The 26,839-nt window shown below is 33.8% G+C and overlaps 1 protein-coding gene across 1 annotated transcript; it reads left to right on the plus strand.

Annotated features, from left to right (window-relative positions):
- The first annotated feature begins 17,096 nt into the window (after nucleotides 1-17,096).
- Nucleotides 17,097-26,374, plus strand: LOC142222114 (pheromone-binding protein-related protein 6-like). The gene is made up of 4 exons (XM_075292074.1): nucleotides 17,097-17,437; nucleotides 25,575-25,650; nucleotides 25,863-26,125; nucleotides 26,205-26,374. Exons 1-4 carry the CDS (start codon nucleotides 17,345-17,347, stop codon nucleotides 26,220-26,222), a joined length of 450 nt encoding a protein of 149 aa, XP_075148189.1. The 5' UTR covers nucleotides 17,097-17,344; the 3' UTR covers nucleotides 26,223-26,374.
- The last annotated feature ends 465 nt before the right edge of the window (nucleotides 26,375-26,839 follow it).

Raw genomic sequence — 26,839 nt, forward strand, 5'->3', positions numbered from 1 at the left:
GAATAAAAAATTCTTATATATAACAATTTCATACATAGTTCATAATTTGAAACTCGATTATATTAATTATTAACAATTTATATGTATATATTTAAACAAATTAAAATTTTCATTATTTCCATTTCATATTACATTTATTTATTTTTTTTTTTATATCCTGAACCAAACCGTGTAACAGAGAGTACAACTGATAGTGTCGAAAGGTGTACCATATTTGGTTTCAATAACATAGGTTCACATTTAGAGTTTTACTCCGATTTATATGCAATTTTGCGAGGCGAGTACAATTGGCATTGAAGAATTTGAGGTATCGAAAAATGTAGATCTGCAAAGTGGTGCGGCATGTAATATAGTCGGCTTTTTATGGGTGCATCGGTCCATGTTGTTGTAAAGCCATTGGTGGAGTTAAGAAATTTCTCATGTACGGGGATGGTCATAGGCCCAAAAGAAAAAGTTGGCGTGATTATTAAAATTACATGTATACTAATTTTGGGTATAATGTTCGAATAATTTAACGAGGAACTGTAAAAAATTGTACTTAGATTATTAAAAGCGAGATCCTTTTTGGAAATTGCGACAGAGGCCCAGTAGTTCTTCCTAAAAGTGACTACTAAGATCGAGTTGATGTTTCGATCGGTCTATATGGGGACTATATATAGACCGATTGCCCGATTTCTTGCCCGTGTAGACACTCGAATATTTAATCCATTTGTCTAAATTTGGAAATATAAAGGTAAATAGTAATAGTTTATGTTTCAGTATAGCCACACTAAAAAAAAGCATGTCCGGTTCCAAAGATTTTGTCTTTACACTAATGATTTTGGTATTGATTCCGAGCCAAAGAAGCGAAGAATTGAAGTAAGGATACTTTTAAGACAGAATTCTCTTTTAAATTTAAGTTTTGCGTATTTGATCCTAGGCAGCAAATTTTAATTTATTCGTTTTTATACCCTCCACCATAGGATGGGGGGTATATATTTTTTTTATTTAGACGTTATAAAACTTAATTATATAAATTCAAATTATATTAGTGCCTCAGCGCCGATTGGCATAGTAGAGGCTAGTTGGCAAATTTATATACTATTAGTTAATATTTATATAATACTTTGAGATCAATTGTAAAATTAAAACATTTCGTTTCCTGTACAACATATTAGAAGCACTAAGTTATTGCTGTATTGTGACTACAAAGGAATACATCAACATTTGACAACAAATACTCTTTTAATTTCTTTTTAAAAGTAGAAATTGTTCTACACTCCCTTATCGTATCTGGCAAGTTATTATAATATCGTATACCAGAATATTCAATACGTTGCTTTGTCGTTTCGGTTCGGCAAAATACAACCCTCAGTCTCCGATTGTTTCTGGTGTTGAAAACAGTTTGATTTCGCACAAATTGAAACTTGTGATGACCTATGTCATGAAGGCATTTGTAAACATATACTATAGTCTGAAATTTGTATACTCCATATATAGGTAACACAGATGGAAAAATTGTTCTATAAAGATCTAAAGTTGAATGGGCCAATTCTAGATTCGCTACCACTTTCAATTATTTATTCTGTAGTCGCTGCAATGATCGTAGAGCTATAGTGTTTTTACAAGCATATATAGCTGCAAAGTAATTCAAATGACTCTGTATTAAACTTTGATAAACAATAAATTTGGTATTCTGGTTAAACTTATGCTTAAATTTGTATAAGAGACCCAGTGAAGATGATACTTTCTGTTTTAAAGTATGAATATGTTCATCCCATGACAAATTAGACTGCATATGCAACCCCAAATATTTTATGGAGCTTACTTCTTCAATCAACTTTCCTCCAACATTTAGGCTAAATTGAGAATTGAAGCGAACAAAAGGTCTAAAACGGATCAACTTTGTTTTAGATTCATTCACAAACAGTTTATTACGACGCATATATTCCAAAATTAGAGCTGCATCTCTTTCCATATAACACTTGGTTGACACCTCCGATTTAAATGGATAAATTATGCATATATCGTCAGCGTACATAAACATTTTCCCAAAAAGATTCAGGTTTGCAAGATCATTGAGATACAAAACAAATAAAAGAGGACCTAAAATACTTCCTTGTGGCACACCAAATTTCACAGGAATCTCCTCACTTCTTACATCACCAATTTGGACAAATTGTTTACGGTTTTCTAAATAAGAGCTAAAAAGTCTTAGTTCAGATCCACGAATGCCATAAAAACGTAATTTCTGTAGCAAAATACTATGGTCAATCATGTCAAAAGCTTTTGACAAGTCGAAGAAGATCCCCACATCTCCACTATTTCCTTCATCTAACAATTTACAGATGTAGTTGACGACACTTATTGTTGCGTCCTCCGTCCCACATCCTTTCCGAAATCCGTATTGGAAAGGATTAATCAAATTATTTCCGTCGATATAAGTCACTAATTGACGATGAAGTATTTTCTCAAAAATATTATTCACAATGGACAAAATGGAAATCGGCCGAAAATTACTGATTGAAGTAGCTCCCTTTTCCTTCGGTATTGGTACTATTTTATGAATTTTTGAATATTAACTTTATTATTCCGTTTGTAACACATCGAAATATTGCTCTAAGACCCCATAAAGTATATATATTCTGGGTCGTGGGGAAATTCTGAGTCGATCTGAGCATGTCCGTCCGTCCGTCCGTCTGCTAAAATCACGCTAACTTCCGAACGAAACAAGCTATCGACTTGAAACTACACCCTCACAAAAAATCGCTTCTGTAACATATACTCCCAAACATATTTTGCTTCAAGCATATACATTTTTGGGTATTGCCCAAACATTTATATGTTTGATCTCTTCCAATATATAATATGTTTGAAAGCATATTGGTCTAAACAATATATGTTTGGGTAGTCTAAGTTCCATACATTTTGTATTTTTGCATCCAAATTCAATAATGTTGTCTTCTAAAAAACAATATGTTATTATGTGAACATATAATATGTTTGGAAGCATTTTGCACCCAAAAATATTATATGCTTAAAAAAAATTCTCCCAAACAATATTGTGCTCAAAATTTTATTTATTTATTTATATATTTACAATCATAATGAATTATGAAAATAAACAGGTAATATAGGTGCTAACAACATAGGTTTTCGACCTGAATGCTCAAAATTTTGTTTCTGCCTAATTGTATATTCCCCCACATCTTTCTCACTTCCACGAGATTTTTTAGTTCTTAGCACCTTTTTCTGTAATACAAACATTGTAGAAGATATTATTCAATTTTATGATTTTTATTTTATTTTAATTTTACCTTTTGCCGGACGGGGATTCGAACAGCGGACCACACAGTTTGTAAGGATCAAAGAAGTAGCTGATCAATTGCCCAAGGAAAAATAAAATGTTAATTTTGTAATAACAAGAAACAACCACCAACTTAATTCAATATCGCTCCCTGTTAAATAGCGCTCCAAGCTACTAAACACATATATGTTTATAGGCTATTTCTAAATTAATATATGTTTGCATCCAAGCATATTATATTTACAAACATTTTATGTCCCAAACATAATATGTTCTAACATATTAACATATATGTCCCAAACATGTTATGCTAGTTTATGAACATTATTGTGTTTAAAAATATTGTGTTTAAAAATTTTGTGTTTAAAAATTTGTGTTCCAAACATATAATGTTTATAGCCAAACATATGAAAAACAGTCTTTTTCATCCGTGTAGGCACAAGTAGTTGTTATTGATGTAGGTCGGATGGTATTGCAAATGGGCCATATCGGTCCACTTTTACGTATAGCCCCCATATAAACGGACCCCCAAATTTGACTTGCGAGGCCTCCAAGAAAAGCAAATTTCATCCGATCCGGCTGAAATTTGGTACATGGTGTTAGTATATGGTCTCTTACAACCAATTGGTTCACATCGGTCCATAATTATATATAGCCCCCATATAAAACGATCCCCCGATTTGGCTTGCGGAGCCTCTAAGAGAAGCTAATTTTATCCGATCCGGCTGAAATTTGGTACATAATGTTAGTATTTGGTCTCTAACAACCATGCAAAAATTGGTCCATATCGGTCCATAATTATATGTAGCCCCCATATAAACCGATCACCAGATTTGACCTCCGGAGCCTCTTGGAAGACCAAAATTCATCTGATTCAGTTGAAATTTGGTACGTGGTGTTAATATATGGCCTCAAGCACCATGCAAAAATTGGTCGATATCGGTCCATAATTACCCAGCAAAAAAAGCGTCGCCAAAAAAGTAATGAAAAGGTTCTTTTTGGATCCGGAAGTGGTGCAAAATTGACACAGAAGCGATGAATTTAACATGGGCTTGTCATAGGACGAAAGTACTCCATTTCAATAGCTGTTGCACTGAATTTGCATCACTTCTTTAGGTGTGATCCGAATTCATTGTTTTGGATGTAACTTAAAAAATTCTGTGATATTTTGTCAAATAAATAATTTTTATATTTTTTTATAATTTCTAATGGATTCTAACGTTCGTCGGAAACGTTTGACCTCAAATATTTTCAAAAATTCACAATTTTTTCAGATTGGATTTAGCATTTTTTTCGACAAAATTTAAATGATTTGTACCAATTTATGAATTCGTACTCTGTTTTTAACCTATTTGAAACAAAAAAAGTTATAATTACCCATTTAAAGTATGAAAAACTAATTTATAAAAAACTGAATTAAAAGAACTTCCTGGGTAGTTAAAATAAAGAACATTATTGGGAGTTCACCTTCTGGAAGTGCTTTTAAGGTTGTGCCTTTGGAAGAACTTCCAAATTTTTTTGCTGGGTATATATAGGCCCCATATAAGCCGATCCCCAGATTTGACCTCCGGAGTCCCTTGGAAGAGCAAAATTCATCCGATGCGGTTGAAATTTGGTTCGTGATGTTAGTATATGGTATCCAACAACCATGCAGGAATTGGTTCATATCAGTCCATAATTATATATAACCCCCATATAAACCGATCCCCAGATTTGACCTCCGGTGCCTTTTGGAGAAGCAAATTTCATGCGATCTGGTTGAAATTTGGTACGTGGTGGTATATGATATTTAACAACCATCCCAAAAGTGGTCTATATCAGTCCATAGTCATATATAGCCCCATATAGACCGATCCCGAGATTTGGTTTTGGAGCCTCTTGGAGGAGCAAATTTCATCCGAGTCAGTTGCAATTTGGTACATTGTGCTAGTATATGGCCGTTAACAACCATGCCTAACTAGGTCCATATCGGACTATAGTTATATATAGCCCTCAGATAAATCGATCCACAATCACACAAAAATTGGTCCATATCAAGTTCATAATTGTATATAGCCCCCATATAAGCGACCCCATATTTAAATTCTGGCTCTCTACGTACCGTGCAAAAAGTTCATATCGATTCGTAATTATTTGTAGACTTAACTATACACAACTTTTTGTCTAATATGTACCTCGTATGGACAATTTAGAAAACGATGTTAAGAAGTTTTAAGATACCACAATCCAAGTAATTCGATTGTGGATGACAGTCTTTCGTAGAAGTTTCTACTCAATCCATGGTGGAGGGTACATAAGATTCGGCCTGGCCGAACTTACGGCCGTATATATATATTTACTTGTTTTAATTGACTTAGTCTTCCGAGTATAATTAAAAAGTTAATTGAATCACCCAGCAAAAAAAGAGCTTCCAAAAAAGTAGTTTGGATACCCAATCTGTGATCCGGAAGTAGTGCAAACTTGGAAAACAATTTTTTTCAACCAATTTCACTTTTTTTCATCCATATGTTTTATATTACACAATTATATTCCTATTATCTAATTTTTACAATTTGAAAAACTTTTTCGCTCCGACCAAGCGTTGAACCTGGGTTTGCTGGCACCATAACAGAACGTCTTAGCACAGTCAGCCACAAACGCCATTGAACATAAAGCGTCGAAAGGTCAATTCAAATGTTTGTGATATGATCGTAATATGGCACCAAGGAATAACATTCTAATTGCTTCTCGAGATGTTCTTTATTAGTATGAACGAAAAAATAAGAAACGCAGGTTCAAATCTCACCAGCGGCAATTTTTATACCCACCACCATAGAATGGTGACGGGGGTATAATAAGTTTGTCATTCCGTTTGTAACACATCGAAATATCGATTTCCGACTATATAAAGTATATATATTCTTGATCAGGGAGAAATTCTAAGACGATATAACGATGTCCGTCTGTCTGTCTGTCTGTCTGTCTGTCTGTCTGTCTGTCTGTCTGTTGTAATCACGCTACAGTCTTCAATAATGAAGCAATCGTGCTGAAATTTTGCACAAACTCGTCTTTTGTCTGCAGGCAGGTCAAGTTCGAAGATAGGCTATATCGGTCTAGGTTTTGATATAGTCCTCATATAAACCGACCTCCTGATTTGGGGTCTTGGGCTTATAGAAATCGTAGTTTTTATCCAATTTGCCTGAAATTTGAAATCTAGAGGTATTTTATGACCATAAAGAGGTGTGCCAAAAATAGTGAGTATCGGTACATGTTTTGGTATAGCCCCCATATAGACCGATCTCCCGATTTTACTTCTTGTGCTTATAGAAACCGCAGTTTTTATTCAATTTACCTGAAATTTGAAATCTAGAGGTATTGTAGGACCACAAATACGTGTGCCAAAAATTGTGAGTATCGGTCCATATTTTGGTATAGTCCCCATATTGACCTATCTCCCGATTTTACTTCTTGGGCTTATAGAAACCGCAGTTTTTATTCAATTTACCTGAAATTGGAAATCTAGAGGTATTGTAGGACCACAAATACGTGTGCCAAAAATTGTGAGTATCGGTCCATATTTTGGTATAGCCCCCATATAGACTTATCTCCCGATTTTACTTCTTGGGCTTATAGAAACCGCAGTTTTTATTCAATTTACCTGAAATTGGAAATCTAGAGGTGTTGTAGGACCACAAATACGTGCGTCAAAAATTGTGAGTATCGGTCCATGGTTTGGTATGGTCCCCATATAAAACGACCTCCCGATTTGGGGTCTTGGGTTTATAGAAACCGTAGTTTTTATCCAATTTGTCTGAAATTGGAAATCTAGAGGTATTTTCGGGCCATAAAGAGGTGTGCCGAAAACGGTGAGTATCGCTCCATATTTTAGTATAGCCCCCATAAGAACGATTTCGCGATTTTTCTGATTTGCCTGAAATTGTAAATATTCTGGTATTTTAGGCTCACAAAAACGTGTATCGGATTAAGTTTTTATCAGTCCATTTGGTAATGCCTCCATATAGACCGACTTCACTTCTTGAGGGTGTAGAAAGCGCACTTATCATGAAAATTGCTTGAAACTCAATGTAAAATTTCCAGATTTTACTTCTACAGATTTAAGATTTCAAATCAAAACGTTATTTTATAATTTTCTTGCACACTTACAAGAGATGTTAATGATTACTCTAAAACTCAAACAAAAATGGTTCTTATAAATCCAGAATCTGATATAGTCCTCATAGGTGAAATCTTTAAATTTATCTTCGGGAAGTGTCCTCAAGTCCTCAAGCCCTCCTGAAATTTCAAAGGAACCCCTAATATTTGGTTCATGGTGGTGGGTATTTAAGATTCGGCCCGGCCGAACTTACTGCTGTATATACTTGTTTTTATCAAATTTTTTTCAAAAAAATTATTTTTTATGTCATGAATCGTTTTTATACCTCCACCATAGGATGGGGGTATATTAACTTTGTTATTCCGTTTGTAACACATCGAAATATTGCTCTAAGACCCCATAAAGTATATATTCTGGGTCGTGGTGAAATTCTGAGTCGATCTGAGCATGTCACTCCGTCCGTCCGTCCGTCTGTTGAAATCACGCTAACTCCGAACGAAACAAGCTATCGACTTGAAACTTGGCACAAGTAGTTGTTATTGATGTAGGTCGGATGGTATTGCAAATGGGCCATATCGGTCCACTTTTACGTATAGCCCCCATATAAACCGACTCCCAAATTTGGCTTGCAAACCCTCTAAGAGAAGCAAATTTCATCCGATCCGGCTGAAATTTGGTACATGGTGTTAGTATATGGTCTCTAACAACTATGCAAAAATTGGTCTACATCGGTCAATAATTATATATAGCCCCCATATAAACCGATCCCCCGATTTGGCTTGCGGAGCCTCTAAGAGAAGCAAATTTCATCCGATCCGGCTGAAATTTGGTACATTGTGTTGGTATATGATCTTTAACAACCATGCAAAAATTGGTCCATATCGGTCCATAATTATATATAGCCCCCATATAAACCGATCCCCAGATTTGGCTTGCGGAGCCTCGAAGAGAAGCAAATTTCTCATATCCGCCTGAAAGTTGGTACATGGTGTTAGTATATGGTCTCTAATGACCATGCAAAAATTGGTCCACATCGGTGCATAATTATATATAGCTCCATATTAACCGATCGCCAGATTTGACCTCCGGAGCCTCTTGGAAGACCAAAATTCATCTGATTCTGTTGATATTTGGTACGTGGTGTTAATATATGGCCTCAAACACCCATGCAAAAATTGGTCGATATCGGGCCATAATTATATATAGCTCCGATGCCCAGATTTGATCTCCGGAGCCCCTTGGAAGAGCAAAATTCATCGGATTCGGTTGAAATTTGGTACGTGATATTAGTATATGGTATCCAACAGCCATGCATGAATTGGTTCATATCAGTCCATAATTATATATAGCCCCCATATAAACCGATCCCCAGTTTTGACCTCCGGTGCCTTGTGGAAAAGCAAAATTCATCCGATCTGGTTGAAATTTGGTACGTGGTGGTATCAAATCGGTCCATATCAAGTTCATAATTGTATATAGCCCCCATATAAGCGACCCCCATATTTCAACTCTGGCTCCCTATGTACCGTGCAAAAGTCCATATCGATTCGTAATTATTTGTAGACTTACATAGCTTTTTGTCTAATATATACCACGTGTGGACTAACAATTTAGAAAACGATTTAAGATACAACAAACCAAGTATTTCGATTGTGTATAACAGTCTTTCGTAGAAGTTTCTACGCAATCCATGGTGGAGGGTACATAAGATTCGGCCTGGCCGAACTTACGGCCGTTTATACTTGTTATTTTTTATTTTCGGCATATATTTTCGTATAAATATATATTTCTATTAAAAGTCAAGCAAAAAATTTAAAATTCTCGTAATTTGAAAAACTTTCTCAAAAGAACTTCCATGGAAGCGAAAAAGTCCAACAGCACAGGTTCAAATCCCAGCGGGAATGAAATTTATTTTTTTTTTATTATTTTTTACTTTTTTTATTAATTTCTATTTTTTTAGTTTTTTTTTTTATTAGTTTTCTATTTTTTGTAAAATTTAATTGTACAAAATGTGCACTTAAAATAGCCTGATTACGTTCTTTCTAATACTTGTCCACAAGGACTCCATCGGAAGTAGAAAAAAAATCATTGGGGGATCCCAAGATGCGCTTTAGAAGAAATGTTTGTGCACTTGTCCAAAAGGACTGCATCGGAAGTAGAAAAAAAATCATTGGGGGATCCCAAGATGCGCTTTAGAAGAAATGTTTGTGGACTTGTCCAAAAGGACTGCATCAGAAGTTGAAAAAACTCGGTGGGGGATTCTGGGATGGGCTTTAAAAGAAATGTTTGTGGAACAACTTCAATTTTTTTTTGCTGGGCGATTAATTGTTTTATTAAAAATTTTAAAATTTTATTCCTTGGCTTAATTAATTCAATGTTTCCATCCTGACTAAAAAGTTAATAGTATCAATTAATTTATTAATTGAAAGGATTTTCAAGTTCAATCAACTTTTTAATTGAAAATATTTTGGTGTTTTGTTTTATGTGTAGGGTTCACTTTTTTTTGAGTGTAGCAAAGAAATTTGTCAATGGGTTCTCACAGAATATCTGAGGAAGGGGATTGTTCGCGTACTTTAGGTCGTTATCAAAACATGCACCGATATATACCAAATTTAACACTTTACTTACTTAAGGTACCGCAAGATTTCATATTTCAAGTAAATGTATAGGAGCTATTCCCAAATATGTTATGATCCTATACATGTATAACCAATTCGGCATAGCTCTCTTTATGACCTCCAAATTCCTCTAAATTTTAAATTTCAAACAGATAAAATTAAAATTTCACATTTCATGCCACAATAAGTTAAACCAGTAGGTCGATCTATTTGGGTGCAATAACAAAAAAAAAGAATAGAAACAAATTGAAAAATCGAACAAAAAATATATTTCATTTGCATTAATAGCATTAAATTTAAGTTCAAATATATTATATTTTTCTTTTATTAAAAACAAAAACAAAATAAATAAATAAAGGATGATTTTGATTGCAATATAACCCCATAATCATTCAAATGATAGCCTCGACCCTAGCATATGCAAAACAACAAACTTGATTGTGGGATTCTATTCAATTAAGAGAATATTCATCAGTTCATCATTAAAACACTTGTTGATGGATGGTGGAGGTAACGCCTTAACAATCAAATTGTAAATCAATTGAATTGGAGAAGGTGTGTCACACTTCACGATTGTTGTAAAGTGTGATTTGGGTATATGATGACAAGTGTATGTATCCGCCCAACATTCCATTCCAACCTTCTGTACGTCCCTCGCTATCTAGTATATTCACAGTGACACATTTTTTTATTGTTCAATTTCAGATTTGTAAGCAGAATTTGTTATGGGCTCTCAAGAACAATATGGGAAAATTGTAATTACGGTATCGAAGTACTACTGATCGAAAGTAACAATTTGCAATATGCAATGCGTAGAGTTTGAGTATGTACACTGAGAGAATTGTATGTTGAAAGTTGTTTTTGATACCAGTTGGTACCACAGGTGACAGAGTGGCAACAAATCCATATGGTATTGGGTCACCTATTTCATGTCCTGTACGAAGTTTTGGCTATGAAGAAGATGCCGGCTTAATGGATGAGCAACAGTGAGACTAGTGGAGAGCAGTGCTTGGCACAGTTTAGGAATAATCATCAAGATTTTCTGGGTCTTTACGTGACATTAGTCAGCTTTTTTTATATTATCCACCATTGGCTATACTAACTTTGTCATTCCGTTTGTAACGCATCAAAATATTGATCTCAGACCCCACAAAGCATAAACATACTTGGTTGCGGTGAATACCGTACCATTTTAGGTATAGCTCCCATATCATGAGCGGAGCAAATTTCATCCGATCCTGTCCACATTTGTTACATGATGTCAATATAGGCCTTCTAAGAACCAAGCAATAATTGGTCCATATCGGACCAAAATTGGTCTATATCGGTTCAAAACGCGATCACAGGCAGTATTGTCAGTATTAGGGATATGGGGACCTGGGGATTCGGTGAAGAATTTCCATAAATTTTGAGACTTTTCTGGGGATTTTTCCAAATCGTTTCATTATAACAAGTAAGGTTTATATGAAATTCTCTTTATCTCTAAAAAAAGAAGAACAACGGATTGCCAAAATTTAAAACAGAAAACTTTGCTCCTTCAAAGTTTTCACCACATACAAAAGGGCACAAATGGAGCATTTGGCCTAGAAACGGACACAGGATTTTATTTTAGGAGTCCAAGCGCTAATTTATAATTTTACTCAGCTTGGCTGGGAGTTTTTATACCCTCCACCATAGGATGGGTGGTATATTAACTTTGTCATTCCGTTTGTAACACATCGAAATATTGCTCTAAGACACCATAAAGTATATATAATCTGGGTCGTCGTGAAATTCTGAGTCGATCTAAGCATGTCCGTCCGTCCGTCCCTCTGTTTGAAATCACGCTAACTTCCGAACTAAAGAACAACTCGAAAAGTAGTTGTTATTGATGTAGGTCCGCTGGTATTGCAAATGGGCCATATCGATTCACTTTTACGTCTAGCTCCCATGTAAACGGACCCCCTGATTTGGCTTGCGGAGCCTCTAAGAGAAGCATATTTCATCCCATCTGGCTGAAATTTGTTACATGGTGTTGGTATATGGTCTCTAACAACCATGCAAAAATTGGTCCACATCGGTCAATAATTAACAGGTTGGCTGATAAGTCCCCGGTCTGACACATAGATGGCGTCGCTAGTATTAAATGCATATTATTTTTATATAGTACCAACCTTCAAATGATTCGTGTCAAAATTTGACGTCTGTAAGTCAATTAGTTTGTGAGATAGAGCGTCTTTTATGAAGTAACTTTTGTTATTGTGAAAAAAAGGAATTTCCTTTTTTTTATAAAATACTGTTTTCTGAAGGGAAAAAAATGCGGTGGAAGCAAAAACTTGGCTTGATAATGAGTTTCCGGACTCTGCCCCAGGGAAATCAACAATAATTGATTGGTATGCAAAATTCAAGCGTGGTGAAATGAGCACGGAGGACGGTGAACGCAGTGGACGCCCGAAAGAGGTGGTTACCGACGAAAACATCAAAAAAATCCACAAAATGATTTTGAATGACCGTAAAATGAAGTTGATCAAGATACCAGAGACCTTAGAGATATGAAAGAAAAGTGTTGGTCATATCATTCATCAATTTTTGGATATGCGGAAGCTCTGTGCAAAATGGGTGCCGCGCGAGCTCACATTTGACCAAAAAGAACAACGTGTGGATGATTCTGAGCGGTGTTTGCAGCTGTTAACTCGTAATACACCCGAGTTTTTCCGTCGATATGTGACAATGGATGAAACATGGCTCCATCACTACACTCCTGAGTCCAATCGACAGTCGGCTGAGTGGACAGCGACCGGTGAACCGTCTCCGAAGCGTGGAAAGACTCAAAAGTCCGCTGGCAAAGTAATGGCCTATGTTTTTTGGGATGCGCATGGAATAATTTTTATCGCATGGAATACCATCAACAGTGACTATTTTATGGCGTTATTGCAGCTTTTGAAGCTCGAAATCGCGGCAAAACGGCCCCATATGAAGAAGAAAAAAGTGTTGTTCCACCAAGACAACGCACCGTGCCACAAGTCATTGAGAATGATGGCAAAAATTCATGAATTGGGCTTCGAATTGCTTCCCCACCCACCGTATTCTCCAGATCTGGCCCCCAGCGACTTTTTCTTGTTCTCAGACCTCAAAAAGATGCTCACAGGGAAATAATTTGGCTGCAATGAAGAGGTGATCGCCGAAACTGAGGAGTACTACCAAAATTGTATAAAAAAATTGGAAGGTCGTTATAATCGTTGTATCGCTCCTGAAGGGAACTATGTTGAATAATAAAAACGAATTTTGACAAAAAAATGTGTTTTTCTTTGTTAGACCGGAGACTTATCAGCAAACCTTTTATATGGAGCCCCCATAAAAACCGATCCCCAGATTTGGCTTGCGGATCCTCAAAGAGAAGCAAATATCATCCGATCCGGCTGAAATTTGGTACAGGATCCCTAACAACCATGCGAACATTGGTCCACATCGGTCCATAATTATATATAGCCCCCATATAAACCGATCCCTAGATTTGGATTGTGGAGCCTCAAAGAGAAGCAAATTTCATCCCATCCGGCTGAAATGTGGTACATGGTATTTGTATATGGTCTCTAACAACCATGCAAAAATTGGTCCGCATCTGTCCATAAGTATATAGCCCCCATATAAACCGATCCTCAGATTGGATGGCGGAGCCTCTAAGAGAAGCAAATTTCATACGATCCGGTTGAAATTTGGTACATGGTGTTAGTAGATGGTTTCTAACAAACATGCCAGAATTGGTACATATCGGACCTTAATTATATATGGCCCTTATATAAACCGATCCCCCAATTTGACCTCCGGAGCCGCTTGGAGGAGCAAAATTCATCCGAACCGGTTGAAACTTAGTACGTGGTGTTAGTATATGGTCTCTAACAACCATGCAAAAATTGGTCCATATCGGTTCATAATTATATATGTATAGACTCCATATAATCCGATCCCCAGATTTGGCCTCCGGAGCCTCTTGAAGGAGCACAATTCATCCGATCAGGTTGAAATTTGGTGGTGCAATGGCTAGCATGCCCGCCTTGCATACAGAAGGTCGTGGGTTCGATTCCTGCTTCAACCGAACACCAAAAAGTTTTTCAGCGGTGGATTATCCCACCTCAGTAATGCTGGTGACATTTCTGAGGGTTTCAAAAGTTCTCTAAGCCGTTCGGACTCGGCTATAAAAAGGAGGTCCCTTAGCTTAACATGGAATCGGGCACCACTCATTGATAAGAGAGAAGTTCACCAATGTGGTATCACAATGGACTGAATAGTCTAAGTGAGCCTGATACATCAGGCTGCCACCTAACCTAACCTAACCTTGGTACATTTCGCTAGTGTATGGCCGATAACAACCATGCCAAAATTGGTCCGTATCGATCTATATTATATATAGTTCCCCAAATAAACCGATCCCCAATCACAGAAAAATCACGATTGCCGCTCGAGCCAAAAATAATCTACCAAAATTTTATTGTCATAAAAATTTTTGTCAAAATTTTATATTTATATAGAAAATTTTGTCAAAAATTTATTTCTATAGAAATTTTTATCAAAATTTTATTTCTATAGAAAATTTATGAAACATTTCATAGTTGGAGAAGAATAACATATTTTGCAAAATCTTCCAAAACATCCAGAATTCTACCAAACAGTAAAAAATCTCCAATTTTTTAATTCTGCCATATTTCAATTCTGCACGCAAAAAAATAATTCTTTCCTCACAAACGAAATTTTAGACAAACAAAGTTCGTTTCTCATTTGCTTTTCGTTGAAAGGAAGTGTATTTGGAAGAAAAGTTTATACTTTTTGTGATAAACGTTTATTCTTTTCCAGGATGTAAAAACAATTTCATAAAGACTAACTCAAAAAAAAATTTTTTTCTGGCTAATTGCATTTTCCCTCACATCTTTGTCACTTCCACGAAGTTTTTTAGTTCTTAGCACCTTTTTTTTACCTTTCGCCTGGACGGAGAAGCCAACACACTAACCACTGAACTATGTAGCCGTTATTGTCATCAATAGACAATTACCCATATAAGTTATATTTATATAGCATAGCTTGCGGCGCCCACGAGCCGATTAAACAAAGTTTATTTCACAGAAAAATACATTTAGTTGGGCACCATGGAGCAGTGGTTGCTACGTCTGACTTGCATGCCAAGGGTCGTGGGTTCGATCCCTGCTTCGGCCAAAGTTTTTTTTTTTTTTTACATATATTCCAGATATGTTAGGAAGATTCCGAAAAAATGTTCAACATTACATTGTAGTATATTAAATTTTGAACTGTAAAATGTGTCTTATTAAAGACCTAAAGTCAGAAAAGAACAGTGTTTGATATAAACGAAATGGACTGTGTTGTTGGTTCAAAAATAACTTTTTTTTATTAAAAAAATTAACATTTTGTAACAAACGAATTTTTTTGGTGATAAAAGTGTATACTTTTCGAAGGAATTCAAAAAAACTCTAACAAAAGAAAAACGTTTTCGGTACACGTTTTCCAAACTTTTTTTTTCTTTACGTGTGGCTTTATGATTACCGCACAAAAGTTCATATCGGTTCGTAATTATTTCTTCCCAATATATACTGGTCAAGAACTAAATATAAACGTATATAATCGACCTTTCTTATGTATACTATATATCCCGCATGGACTAACTTACAATTTAGAAGATGATGTTAAGAAGTTTTAAGATGTCTTGCCATCGGCCGCAACCCAAGTAATTTAATTATGGATGACCGTCTTTAGTAGAAGTTTCTACGCAATCCATGGTGGGGGGTACATAAGATTCGGCCTGGTCAAACTTACGGCCGTATATACTTGTTTAGAAGTTAATTTACTCATATATACATGCACACAAAAACATTTCACGAACATTTTTCCAATTAAAATTTTAATTGAGTTTTAAAAAATATTCAATTAAAAATTTAATTGATTCAACAAATTGTTTAATTGAAACAAAAATCAATCACAAAAATAATAGTATCAATTAATTTTTTAATTGGATCAATTAACTTTTTAATTGACCTTCAATTAATTTTTTAATTGATACTATCATTTCTGCGATTGAAGACATTTCAATTATTAATTTTTAATTGGATCAATTAATTTCGTGATTGAATCAGATTTTTTTTTTTGTGTGTGGTGACCGAATTACGATTTTCTTCTCTTGAGCATTTCAAACCATGGTTTTATTGCAGCTCCCAACCTGGTATGACAAAACTTTTAAAATGTGTGAAATTTTTAAATTATTTAATAATTTTTTATAGCAGAATATTATATATTTATTCTTTTCATAAAAATTTGTCAAAAATTTTTTGAGGATAGTTGAAGACAAAAGTGTCCTAATTTGGGGATAAAAGTTAGAAAAATACTGGCAACACTTATCAGAGGGTATAGCTAAATTGACTACACTGAAAAAACAGTGAACCCATCAGGAAGAAAACATTTAGTTAATTTTAGAAAAATTTTAATGTTTTTAGAAATTTTTAACTAAACAGTATTACAAACGCTAACATCACGCCGATATCACAAAAATAAGTAAATATTTTTCGACAAATTCAAGAACATTTATTAGACATAACTAATTTTTTCACTTGTTAAAGAAAATTTTGTAGTTTGAAAGAAAAAATTGGAGTCCAAAATTACAAGAATGTCTTTAGTGACATACGAAGTTCATGATCGACGCATTTGTAGTAAAATTTACAAATTTAAAGAAATAATGAACTATTTTGTGAGAAGTACGAATTAAGTAAAACTTTTTACTTCATTTGCGTATAATTTTTCCCCGTTTTTTAGTTCATTTGACTAACGTACACAAAAAAATATTAGAGTAAAGGAAACTTTCTCCATATATAATAAAGAGAGTTCACTTTTTTTGAGGGTATCATTGTCTGTAGGCTTAGTACTTAGTGAACCGCCCACGTGTACAATTGTGAACCTGTATATATAAATACAACACCTAACTCTAAGATACTTTTACAAATGAGTATATTTTCGAAGTGTATAAAGAAACAAGCGTAACCATGCACCCCTTACATTACCACTGGTGAATAGCATTGGAAATGGAAACGAAATGGAACTATAAAATACACTTTGGAATTTCAAATAAAGCAATCACAAATGTAAATCAAGTTGTATTCATTCATCCTCCTGCCAACCAGCCAGACACGCAGAAATATCAGCCAAAACAAAAAAAATACTCCCATTGCAAAAAAAAAAAGTGAGAGCTTAAAACGCGTAAAAAACTCGTAATTCCTTGGTAACAACACTCCTGAATATTGAACGTGCAACGCAAAGGAACAACAAACATTAAGGCGAGCGTAAACGCGAACAAGAAATCTAACGAACAAAATGGAAAAAGGATTTTTAATTGTCCTGCCAGTGGTGGTGCTGATATTGATGCCACTCTTAGCCATGGCACAAAAACCACGTCGCGATGAGAATGTAAGCTAACAATTTAATTACTTTACACTTCAGGGCCTAAAACAAAAACAAAGCTAACAAATAATTGAGAAAAAAACAACAGAAAAACAACAAAATACCAACAAATTTTGCATATTCTGTTGGGAGTAAGTAATTTGTAAATTGTGATCAAGTGCCTTGAGAATAACTAGGATACTAATACAGTTACTGAGGATTTATTCATTTAGCGATGCAAATTATGCTATATCGATTGAAATATCTTATGGTGGGAAATTTGTTAATTTTGTTGAACTCTGAATAAATTCAGGGTGTATAATACACAGCATTTGTCAGAGGTATGTATGTTATGGAACAGGTATGTCCTATGGACCTGTTAGATTTTCCAAACCAAATAAATTTCTTGGTATATTTTTCTTAATATTCTCAAAGTTTAGTGGAAGCCCGCTAGTTCAAGCTAACTTATAAGCCTATTGGCAATTATCAATGAATACTGCCCGATTCTACGTTAAGCTCAATGATAAGGGACCTCCTTATTACTGCGTATTCAAAAGGCGTTTCAATATAAGAAAATTGAAATTATTCCATTCTCGTTTCAAACTGCAGACGCCATAACCTATCAAGTCGATTGTTGAGATTCCTCGTTTTGGAACATCGCAGGAAAATCACTCTAACTAATATTGAGAGGCCTTTAACAACTAATTAAACATCTCTCAATGTTAAAATGGGCACGTAACTTATTAGGCAAATTTATTATTGGACAGTGGGCAGGATCTGAAATGCAGCCTTACCAGACTTCTATAGGATACAGGTCTACGAACGGGAAATACACAGTCAAGCAAAATACACATCCAAGCAATCGTGGTTCATTTAGCATTTAATACCACAATGTATGTGGTGTATACATACAATAAGGATAATTATATTTATAAATTTTCGTATTTCCCTTAGTATATGTGATATCCAACAACTGTCTTTAATTTATCTGATTAACGGAGGGAGACGGAGATACAAAAAAAAAAAAAAAAAACAAAGGAAATCGTTGCCATAAGGCGACATTGATTCCAATCTTAATTAACTTTGACACATTGCTTCGCCGAATCAGAGTTTTGCTGGTGATATTTGTCTTCATTTCGTTATCACTTAAATTATCCTCCTATGGCTGACAATCCGGCTTTACGGTGTAGTGTGTAAGGTGTCTGGTCAAAAACACAATGTCAATAATTCGTATCTCTCTCTGTTTTTATATTTATTGGTTTCTTTTCATTTCTTGCATTCATTAAGTGTCCTAGTGTTTAATGATATCTACCAGGGGATTTAAGTGCCCTACACCACAAAAAATGGTATAATGTATATTTGAAATTTTTTATAGAAATAAAATTTTAACAAAAATTCGTAAAGAAATAGAATTTCTAAAAAAATTTTCTATAGTAACAAAATTTTGAGAAAATTTTCTATAGTAATAAAATTTTGACAAAATTTTCTATAGTAATCAAATTTTGACAAAATTTTCTATGGCATTGAAATTTGGACAAAATTTTCTATAATAATAAAACTTAAAAAAATTCTTATAGAAATTAAATTTTGACAACATTTTCTATAGAACTAAAATGTTGACAAAATTTTCTATAGAAATGAAATTTTGACAAAATTTTATATAGAAATAAAAAATTGACAATACTTATTATAGAAGTAAAATTTTGACAAAAATGTCTATAGAGATAAAATTTTGACATTTTATATAGAGATACAATTTTGACAAAATTTTCTATAGAGATAAAATTTTGACAAAATTTTCTATAGAGATAAAATTTTGACAAAATTTTCAATAGAGATAAAATTTTGACAAAATTTTCTATAGAGATAAAATTTTGACAAAATTTTCTATAGAGATAAAATTTTGACAAAATTTTCTATAGAGATAAAATTTTGACAAAATTTTCTATAGAGATAAAATTTTGACAAAATTTTATATAGAAATAAAATTTTTGCAAAATTTTATATAGAAATAAAATTTTGACTAAAATTTCTATAGAGATAAAACTTTGACATTTTCTATAGAGATAACATTTTGACAACATTTTCTATAGAGATAAAATTTTGACAAAATTTTTTGTAGAAATAAAATTTTGGCAAAATTTTCTATATCGATAAAATATTGACAAAATTTTCTATATAGTTTAAATTATATAGAAATAAAATTTTGACTAAAATTTCTATAGAGATAAAACTTTGACATTTTCTATAGAGATAACATGTTGCCAAAATTTTCTATAGAGACAAAATTTGGACAAAATTGTGTATAGTAATAAAATTTTGACAAAATTTTCTATAGCATTGAAATTTTGACAAAATTTCGTAGAGGTTTGAAATTGTGACCAAATTTCCTATGTCATTGAAATTTTGAAAAAAAAAATCCTATAACAATGAAATTTTGACAAAATTTCTTACAGCAGTGAAATTGTGACAAAATTTCCTACAGCAAAGAAATTTGGACAAAATTTCCTTAAAAATGAAATTTTTACTAAATTTTTTATATAAATGAAATTTAAACAACTTTTTGCATTCGAAATGAAATTTTGACAAAATTTCGAATAAAAATGGAATTTTGACAAAATTTCCTACATAAATGAAATTTTGACAAAATTTCCAATAGAAATGAAATTTTGACAAAATTTCCAATAGAAATGAAGTTTTGACAAAATTCCCTTAGAAATGAAATGTTTACAAAATTTCCTTAGAAATGAAATTTTTACAAAATTTCTTATAGAAATGAAATTTTGACAATTTTTTCTATAGCAATGAAATTTTTACAAAATTTCTTATAGAAATGAAATTTTTACAAAATTTCTTATAGCAATGAAATTTTTACAAATTTCTTATAGAAATGAAATTTAGAAAATTTACTATAGAAATGAAATTTTGACAAAATTTTCTATATAAATGAATAATAACAAGTATATACGGCCGTAAGTTCGGCCAGGCCGAAGCTTATGTACCCTCCACCATGGATTGCGTAGAAACTTCTACTGAAGACTGTCATCCACAATCGAATTACTTGGGTTGCGGTAACACTGGCCGACGGCAAGGTATCTTAAAACTTCCTAACACCGTAATATATACCACATAGTCCATACGTGGTATATATTAAACTAAAAAAGGCCAATTAAATACGTATATAATTAAGTTTAAAGTTTCTATAGAAATAAAATTTTGACAACATTTTCTATAGAAGTAAAATTTGGAAAAAATTTTCTATAGAAATAAAATTTGGAAAAAAATTTGTATAGAAATAAAATTTGGAAAAAATTTTCTATAGAAATAAACTTTTGACAAAATTTTTTGTAGAAATAAAATTTTGGCAAAATTTTCTATATCGATAAAATATTGATAAATTTTGCCAAAATTTTCTATAGAGATAACATGTTGCCAAAATTTTCTATAGAGACAAAATTTGGACAAAATTGTGTATAGTAATAAAATTTTGACAAAATTTCACACCTCTACGAAATTTTGACAAAATTTCGTAGAGGTTTGAAATTGTGACCAAATTTCCTATGTCATTGAAATTTTGAAAAAAAATCCAATAACAATGAAATTTTGACAAAATTTCTTACAGCAGTGAAATTGTGACAAAATTTCCTACAGCAAAGAAATTTGGACAAAATTTCCTTAAAAATGAAATTTTTACTAAATTTTTTATATAAATAAAATTTTAACAACTTTTTGCTTTCGAAATGAAATTTTGACAAAATTTCGAATAAAACTGGAATTTTGACAAAATTTCCTACAGAAATGAAAGTTTGATAAAATTTCCTATAGAATGAAATTTTGACAAAATTTCCTATAGAAATGAAATTTTGACAAAATTTCCAATAGAAATGAAATTTTGACAAAATTTCCTTAGAAATGAAATTTTGACAAAATTTCCTTAGAGATGAAATTTTTACAAAATTTCCTTAGAAATGAAATTTTTACAAAATTTCTTATAGAAATGAAATTTTGACAAATTTTTCTATAGCAATGAAATTTAGACAAAATTTCCTTAGAAATGAAATTTTTACAAAATTTCTTATAGAAATGAAATTTTTACAAAATTTCTTATAGAAATGAAATTTAGAAAATTTACTATAGAAATGAAATTTTGACAAAATTTCCTATAGAAATGAATAATAACAAGTATATACGGCCGTAAGTTCGGCCAGGCCGAAGCTTATGTACCCTCCACCATGGATTGCGTAGAAACTTCTACTGAAGACTGTCATCCACAATCGAATTACTTGGGTTGCGGTAACACTGGCCGACGGCAAGGTATCTTAAAACTTCCTAACACCGTAATATATACCACATAGTCCATACGTGGTATATATTAAACTAAAAAAGGCCAATTAAATACGTATATAATTAAGTTTAAAGTTTCTATAGAAATACAATTTTGACAACATTTTCTATAGAAGTAAAATTTGGAAAAAATTTTCTATAGAAATAAAATTTGGAAAAAATTTTCTATAGAAATAAAATTTGGAAAAAATTTTCTATAGAAATAAACTTTTGACAAAATTTTCTATAGAAATAAAATTTTGACAAAATTTTCTATAGAAATAAAATTTTGACAACATTTTCTATAAATATAAAATTTTGGTAGATTATTTTTGGCTCGAGTGGCAACCATGATTATGAACCGATATGGACCAATTAGTGTGATTGGAGATCAGCTATATATAACTATAGACCGATATGGACCACTTTTGGCATGGTTATTAGCGGCCTTATACTAACATTTCAACCGGATCGGATGAATTTTGCTCCTCCAAGAGGCTTCGGAGATCAAATCTGGGGAACGGTTTATATGGGGGCTATATATAATTATGGACCGATATGGATAAATTCTGGCGTGTTTGTCAGAGACCACATTCTAACACCATGTTCCAAATTTCAACCGGATCGGATGACTTTTGCTCCTCCAAGAGGCTCCGGAGGACAAATCTGGGGATCGATTTATATGGGGGCTATATAAAATTATGGACCGATATGAACCAATTCTTGCATGGTTGTTAGAGACCATATACTAACACCACGTACCAAATTTCAGCCTGATCGGATGAATTTTGCTCCTCTAAGAGGCTCCGGAGGCCAAATCTGGGGATCGGCTTATATGGGGGCTATATATAATTATGGGCAATTTTTGCATGGTCATTAGAGAACATATACCAACACCATGTACCAAATTTCAGCCGGATCGGACGAAATTTGCTTCTCTTAGAGGCTCCGCAAGCCAAATCGGGGGATCGGTTTATATGGGAGCTATATATAATTGTGGACCGATGTGGATCAATTTTTGCAGGGTTGTTAGAGACCATATACTAACACCATGTACCAAATTTCAGCCGGATCGGATGAAATTTGATTTTCTTAGAGGCTCCGCAAGCCAAATCGGGGAATCGGTTTATATGGGGGCTATATGTAATTATGGACCGATATGGACCAATTTTTGCATGGTTGTTAGAGACCATATACTTACACCTTGTACAAAATTTCAGCCGGATCGGATGAAATTTGCTTCTCTTAGAGCAATCGCAAGCCAAATTTGGGGGTCCGTTTATATGGGGGCTATACGTAAAAGTGGAACGATATGGCCCATTTGCAATACCATCTGACCTACATCAATAACAAATACTTGTGCCAAGTTTCAAGTCGATAGCTTGTGTCGTTCGGAAGTTAGCGTGATTTCAACAGACGGACGGACGGACATGCTCAGATCGACTCAGAATTTCACCACGACCCAGAATAAAGGGTGATACGGTCAAAATTTGGTCAAGGGAAAACGCGTGTAAATTGGTGAAATCGTTTATTTAAAAAATCAAATTAAATTTCTTTTTCAAGTTCAATTAGTATAAAATTCAGGAAAAATATTCAGTAAGGCTTTCGCTTTTCCAAATCCCAATTGCCGGGCCTCACGCTTGACACCTGCCATCAGATTTTGTACAGCAACCTTGTCCACCTTCTTCGCTGCAGAAAGCCACTTTGCCTTGAACTGCTGCTCGTCCTTAGCAGTTTTTTTGGTCTTCTTTAGGTTCCGCTTGACAATAGCCCAGTATTTCTCAATTGGGCGGAGCTCTGGCGTGTTGGGAGGGTTCTTGTCCTTGGGAACCACCTGCACGTTGTTGGCGGCGTACCACTCCATGACCTTTTTACCGTAATGGCAAGATGCCAAATGCAGCCAAAACAGTGCGGAACAACCGTGTTTCAAACACTCTTTCACGTAAATTTCTTGGTTGGCAGTCCCGAAAGCTATGAAAATGCTGCTTTTCAAGCTACAGGTACAGATGGCTTGCCAAACCAGATATTTCTTTGCGAACTTTGACAGTTTTATGTGCTTGAAAATATCTGCTACCTTTCCCCTTCCTTTTGCCGTATAAAACTCCTGTCCCGGAAGCTGCTTGTAGTCGGCTTTGACGTAGATTTCGTCGTCCATTACCACGCAGTCAAACTTCGTCAGCATCGTCGTGTACAGCCTCCGGGATCGCGCTTTGGCCGTCGTATTTTGTTTGTCATCGCGATTTGGGGTCACTACCTTCTTGTAAGTCGATAGTCCGGCTCGTGTTTTGGCTCGATGCATGGTTGTAGACCCCAGCTTATTTGCGGCATATCGGAGAGAGAGGTTAGGGTTTCGCTTGAAATTACCGGCAACTCTCTTTGTCGTCTCAGCGGCTTCCGGTTTTCGATTTCCCCCCGATCCAGACTTCCTAGCTGTCGACAAACGTTCCCCAAACACTTTAATTACATTTGTAACGGTTGATTTGGCAACTTTTAGCGATTTTTCCAGCTTTGCGTGCGAGTAGCTCGGATTTTCGCGATGCGCGAGAAAAATTTTGATACGCTGCTCTCCTTGCTTGGACGGCATTTTGACAACTGAAGAGTGAATTCCAAAATCAAAATGGGAGCAACATTCTACACACACACACCTTCAAAATGAGGGGTGTTCAGGTTTTTTAAATGCAAAATTGAAAGAAATACGTCAAGTTTATATTGACCAAATTTTGACCGTATCACCCTTTGTATATACTGTATGGGGTCTTAGAGCAATATTTCGATGTGTTACAAACGGAATGACAAAGTTAATATACCCCTATCCTATGGTGGAGGGTAAAAAATTTACAAAATTTTCTGTAGCAATAAAATTTTGACAAAATTTTCTATAGAAATAAAATTTTGACAAAATTTCTTATAGTAATGAAATTTTAAAAACTTTACTATAGAAATGAAATTTTAAAAAATGTACTATAGAAATGAAATTTTAAAAAATTTACTATAGAAATGAAATTTTGACAAAATTTCCTTAGAAATGAAATTTTGACAAAATTTCCTTAGAAATGAAATTTTGACAAAATTTCCTAAGAAATGAAATTTTTACAAAATTTCTTATAGAAATGAAATTTTGACAAATTTTTCTATAGTAATGAAATTTGGACAAAATTTCCTTAGAAATGAAATTTTTACAAAATTTCTTATAGAAATGAAATTTTAACAAATTTTTCTATAGAAATGAAATTTTGACAAGATTTCCTATAGACATTAACTGCCTGTTCGTGGAATTTTCGTTCGCCTCGAGACGAACGATTCGTCAAAAATCCCATATTGATATCTCGAAAACCAGAGTATGTGGAATACCAATTGTTTCGGTGTTTGATAGTAAATTATAAATAAAGAGTTCATGACAAATATCAGCATTTTCTAGCAAATATATCAAAAGTTATTTTAGTTTCAATCTAGACGAATGATTCGTCTCGAGTCGATTTGGTGTTTCATGAGCAGGCAGTAAATTTTGATAAAACTTCCTATAGAAATAACATTGTGACAAAATTTCCAATAGAAATTAAATTTTCACAAAAATTTTTACAAAGACAAAGTTTTTACGCCAGGATTGTAATAAATAAGGATTTCCTCTAGATAACACAAATATCAGCTTCATTGTTTAATTTTAATAGAATTCGCTCGGTAGTCATGGATTTGGCAACATTCGACCTTTGAGTTAACTTACGTAGTGCGTTATAGAAAAGACTTGCACCAACATTAGTTTGGTGTTTTTTTTTATAATTGTTGTCCATTGTTAAATTTTACATATTTATTTTTTGTTTCTTTTCTTTTATGTGGTTTGCAGTATCCTCCACCAGAGTTTCTGAAACATTTCACCATCATCCATGATGTTTGCGTTGAAAAAACAGGAGCAACCGAAGGTAAATATGCCAAAACCGAACAATACTCACTAGGCCATGTTGTGGTCTGTTCGCTGGTACCTCTTTCTCTCTCACTTCGTCTCTGACCATTCAATCGAGGCTTTTGGAGAAATTTGTCCAAGGGCTTCATTTGTCCATTCGCTTTTCATATTGCTTTCTTTAATTGACAAAGAAATTAACTCTCACATCACAAACGCATATCGCTTTTCCAGATGCCATCAAAGAATTCAGCGATGGAGAGGTTCATGAAGATGAGGCTTTAAAATGTTACATGAATTGCCTATTTCATGAAGTGAATGTTGTCGATGATGATGGCGAACTTCATTATGATAAATTGAAACGCTTATTGCCTGAAGAATTGACGAAATTTGTCCAGCACATTGTTGATGCCTGCGAATCGCATATACCAAAGGGAGCCACTCAATGTGATAGAGCCTGGTCATGGCATGTCTGTTGGAAGGAAACAGATCCCGTGGTAAATAAATTTGAATTTAGAAAACATTCGATACTTTCCAAAAGTTTCTTAATTAATAATATTCATTTTATTGTTGCAGCATTACTTCTTACCATAGAGAAATGTTACAGCTTGGCATATTATTGTGGATTACGAAAGTTATCTGTTGTGTATTTGATTAATCAATTATAGTGGGTTGTGGTAATTAAAAAAAAATCATCCTATTATTTAAAAAGAATACTAATTTCTAGTGAGCAAATGCGAAATATATTTGGTTTGTATTAATGATTAGTTGGGAAAGTGCAAATTTCAAAATATTACTATATTGAAAATGCTGTGATATTTATGTGACAGACCAATATTTAAATCGGAGCCCGTAAGACCGTCTTAAAAATGTGAAAAAAAACCTTTGGTGAAAAATTGCCGTTCTAAAACATTTTAGGACAACAAATCTGATAATATTTTTGAGCTTTCAACTTATGATCGCCGATTTGCTTGACATTTGTAGAGATGCTAGATGGTGGATAATCGACAAATGTTCCGGTCTTCATTTGGGACCAATTTATCAAATATTTTTTCATAAGATTTCTTTTTATACCCTCCAACATAGGGTACCCTACGGGAAATTTGTGCAAATTGCCACTGACGGACATATCACAGGACTGGTACCGGTGCCCCAGTTTGTCGCAATTTTTAAATAGTCATAATTTATTGATTTCCATACTCGCTTGAAAT

The sequence above is a fragment of the Haematobia irritans genome, chromosome 1 (assembly GCF_050003625.1).
Source record: "Haematobia irritans isolate KBUSLIRL chromosome 1, ASM5000362v1, whole genome shotgun sequence".
NCBI classification, from domain to species: domain Eukaryota; kingdom Metazoa; phylum Arthropoda; class Insecta; order Diptera; family Muscidae; genus Haematobia; species Haematobia irritans.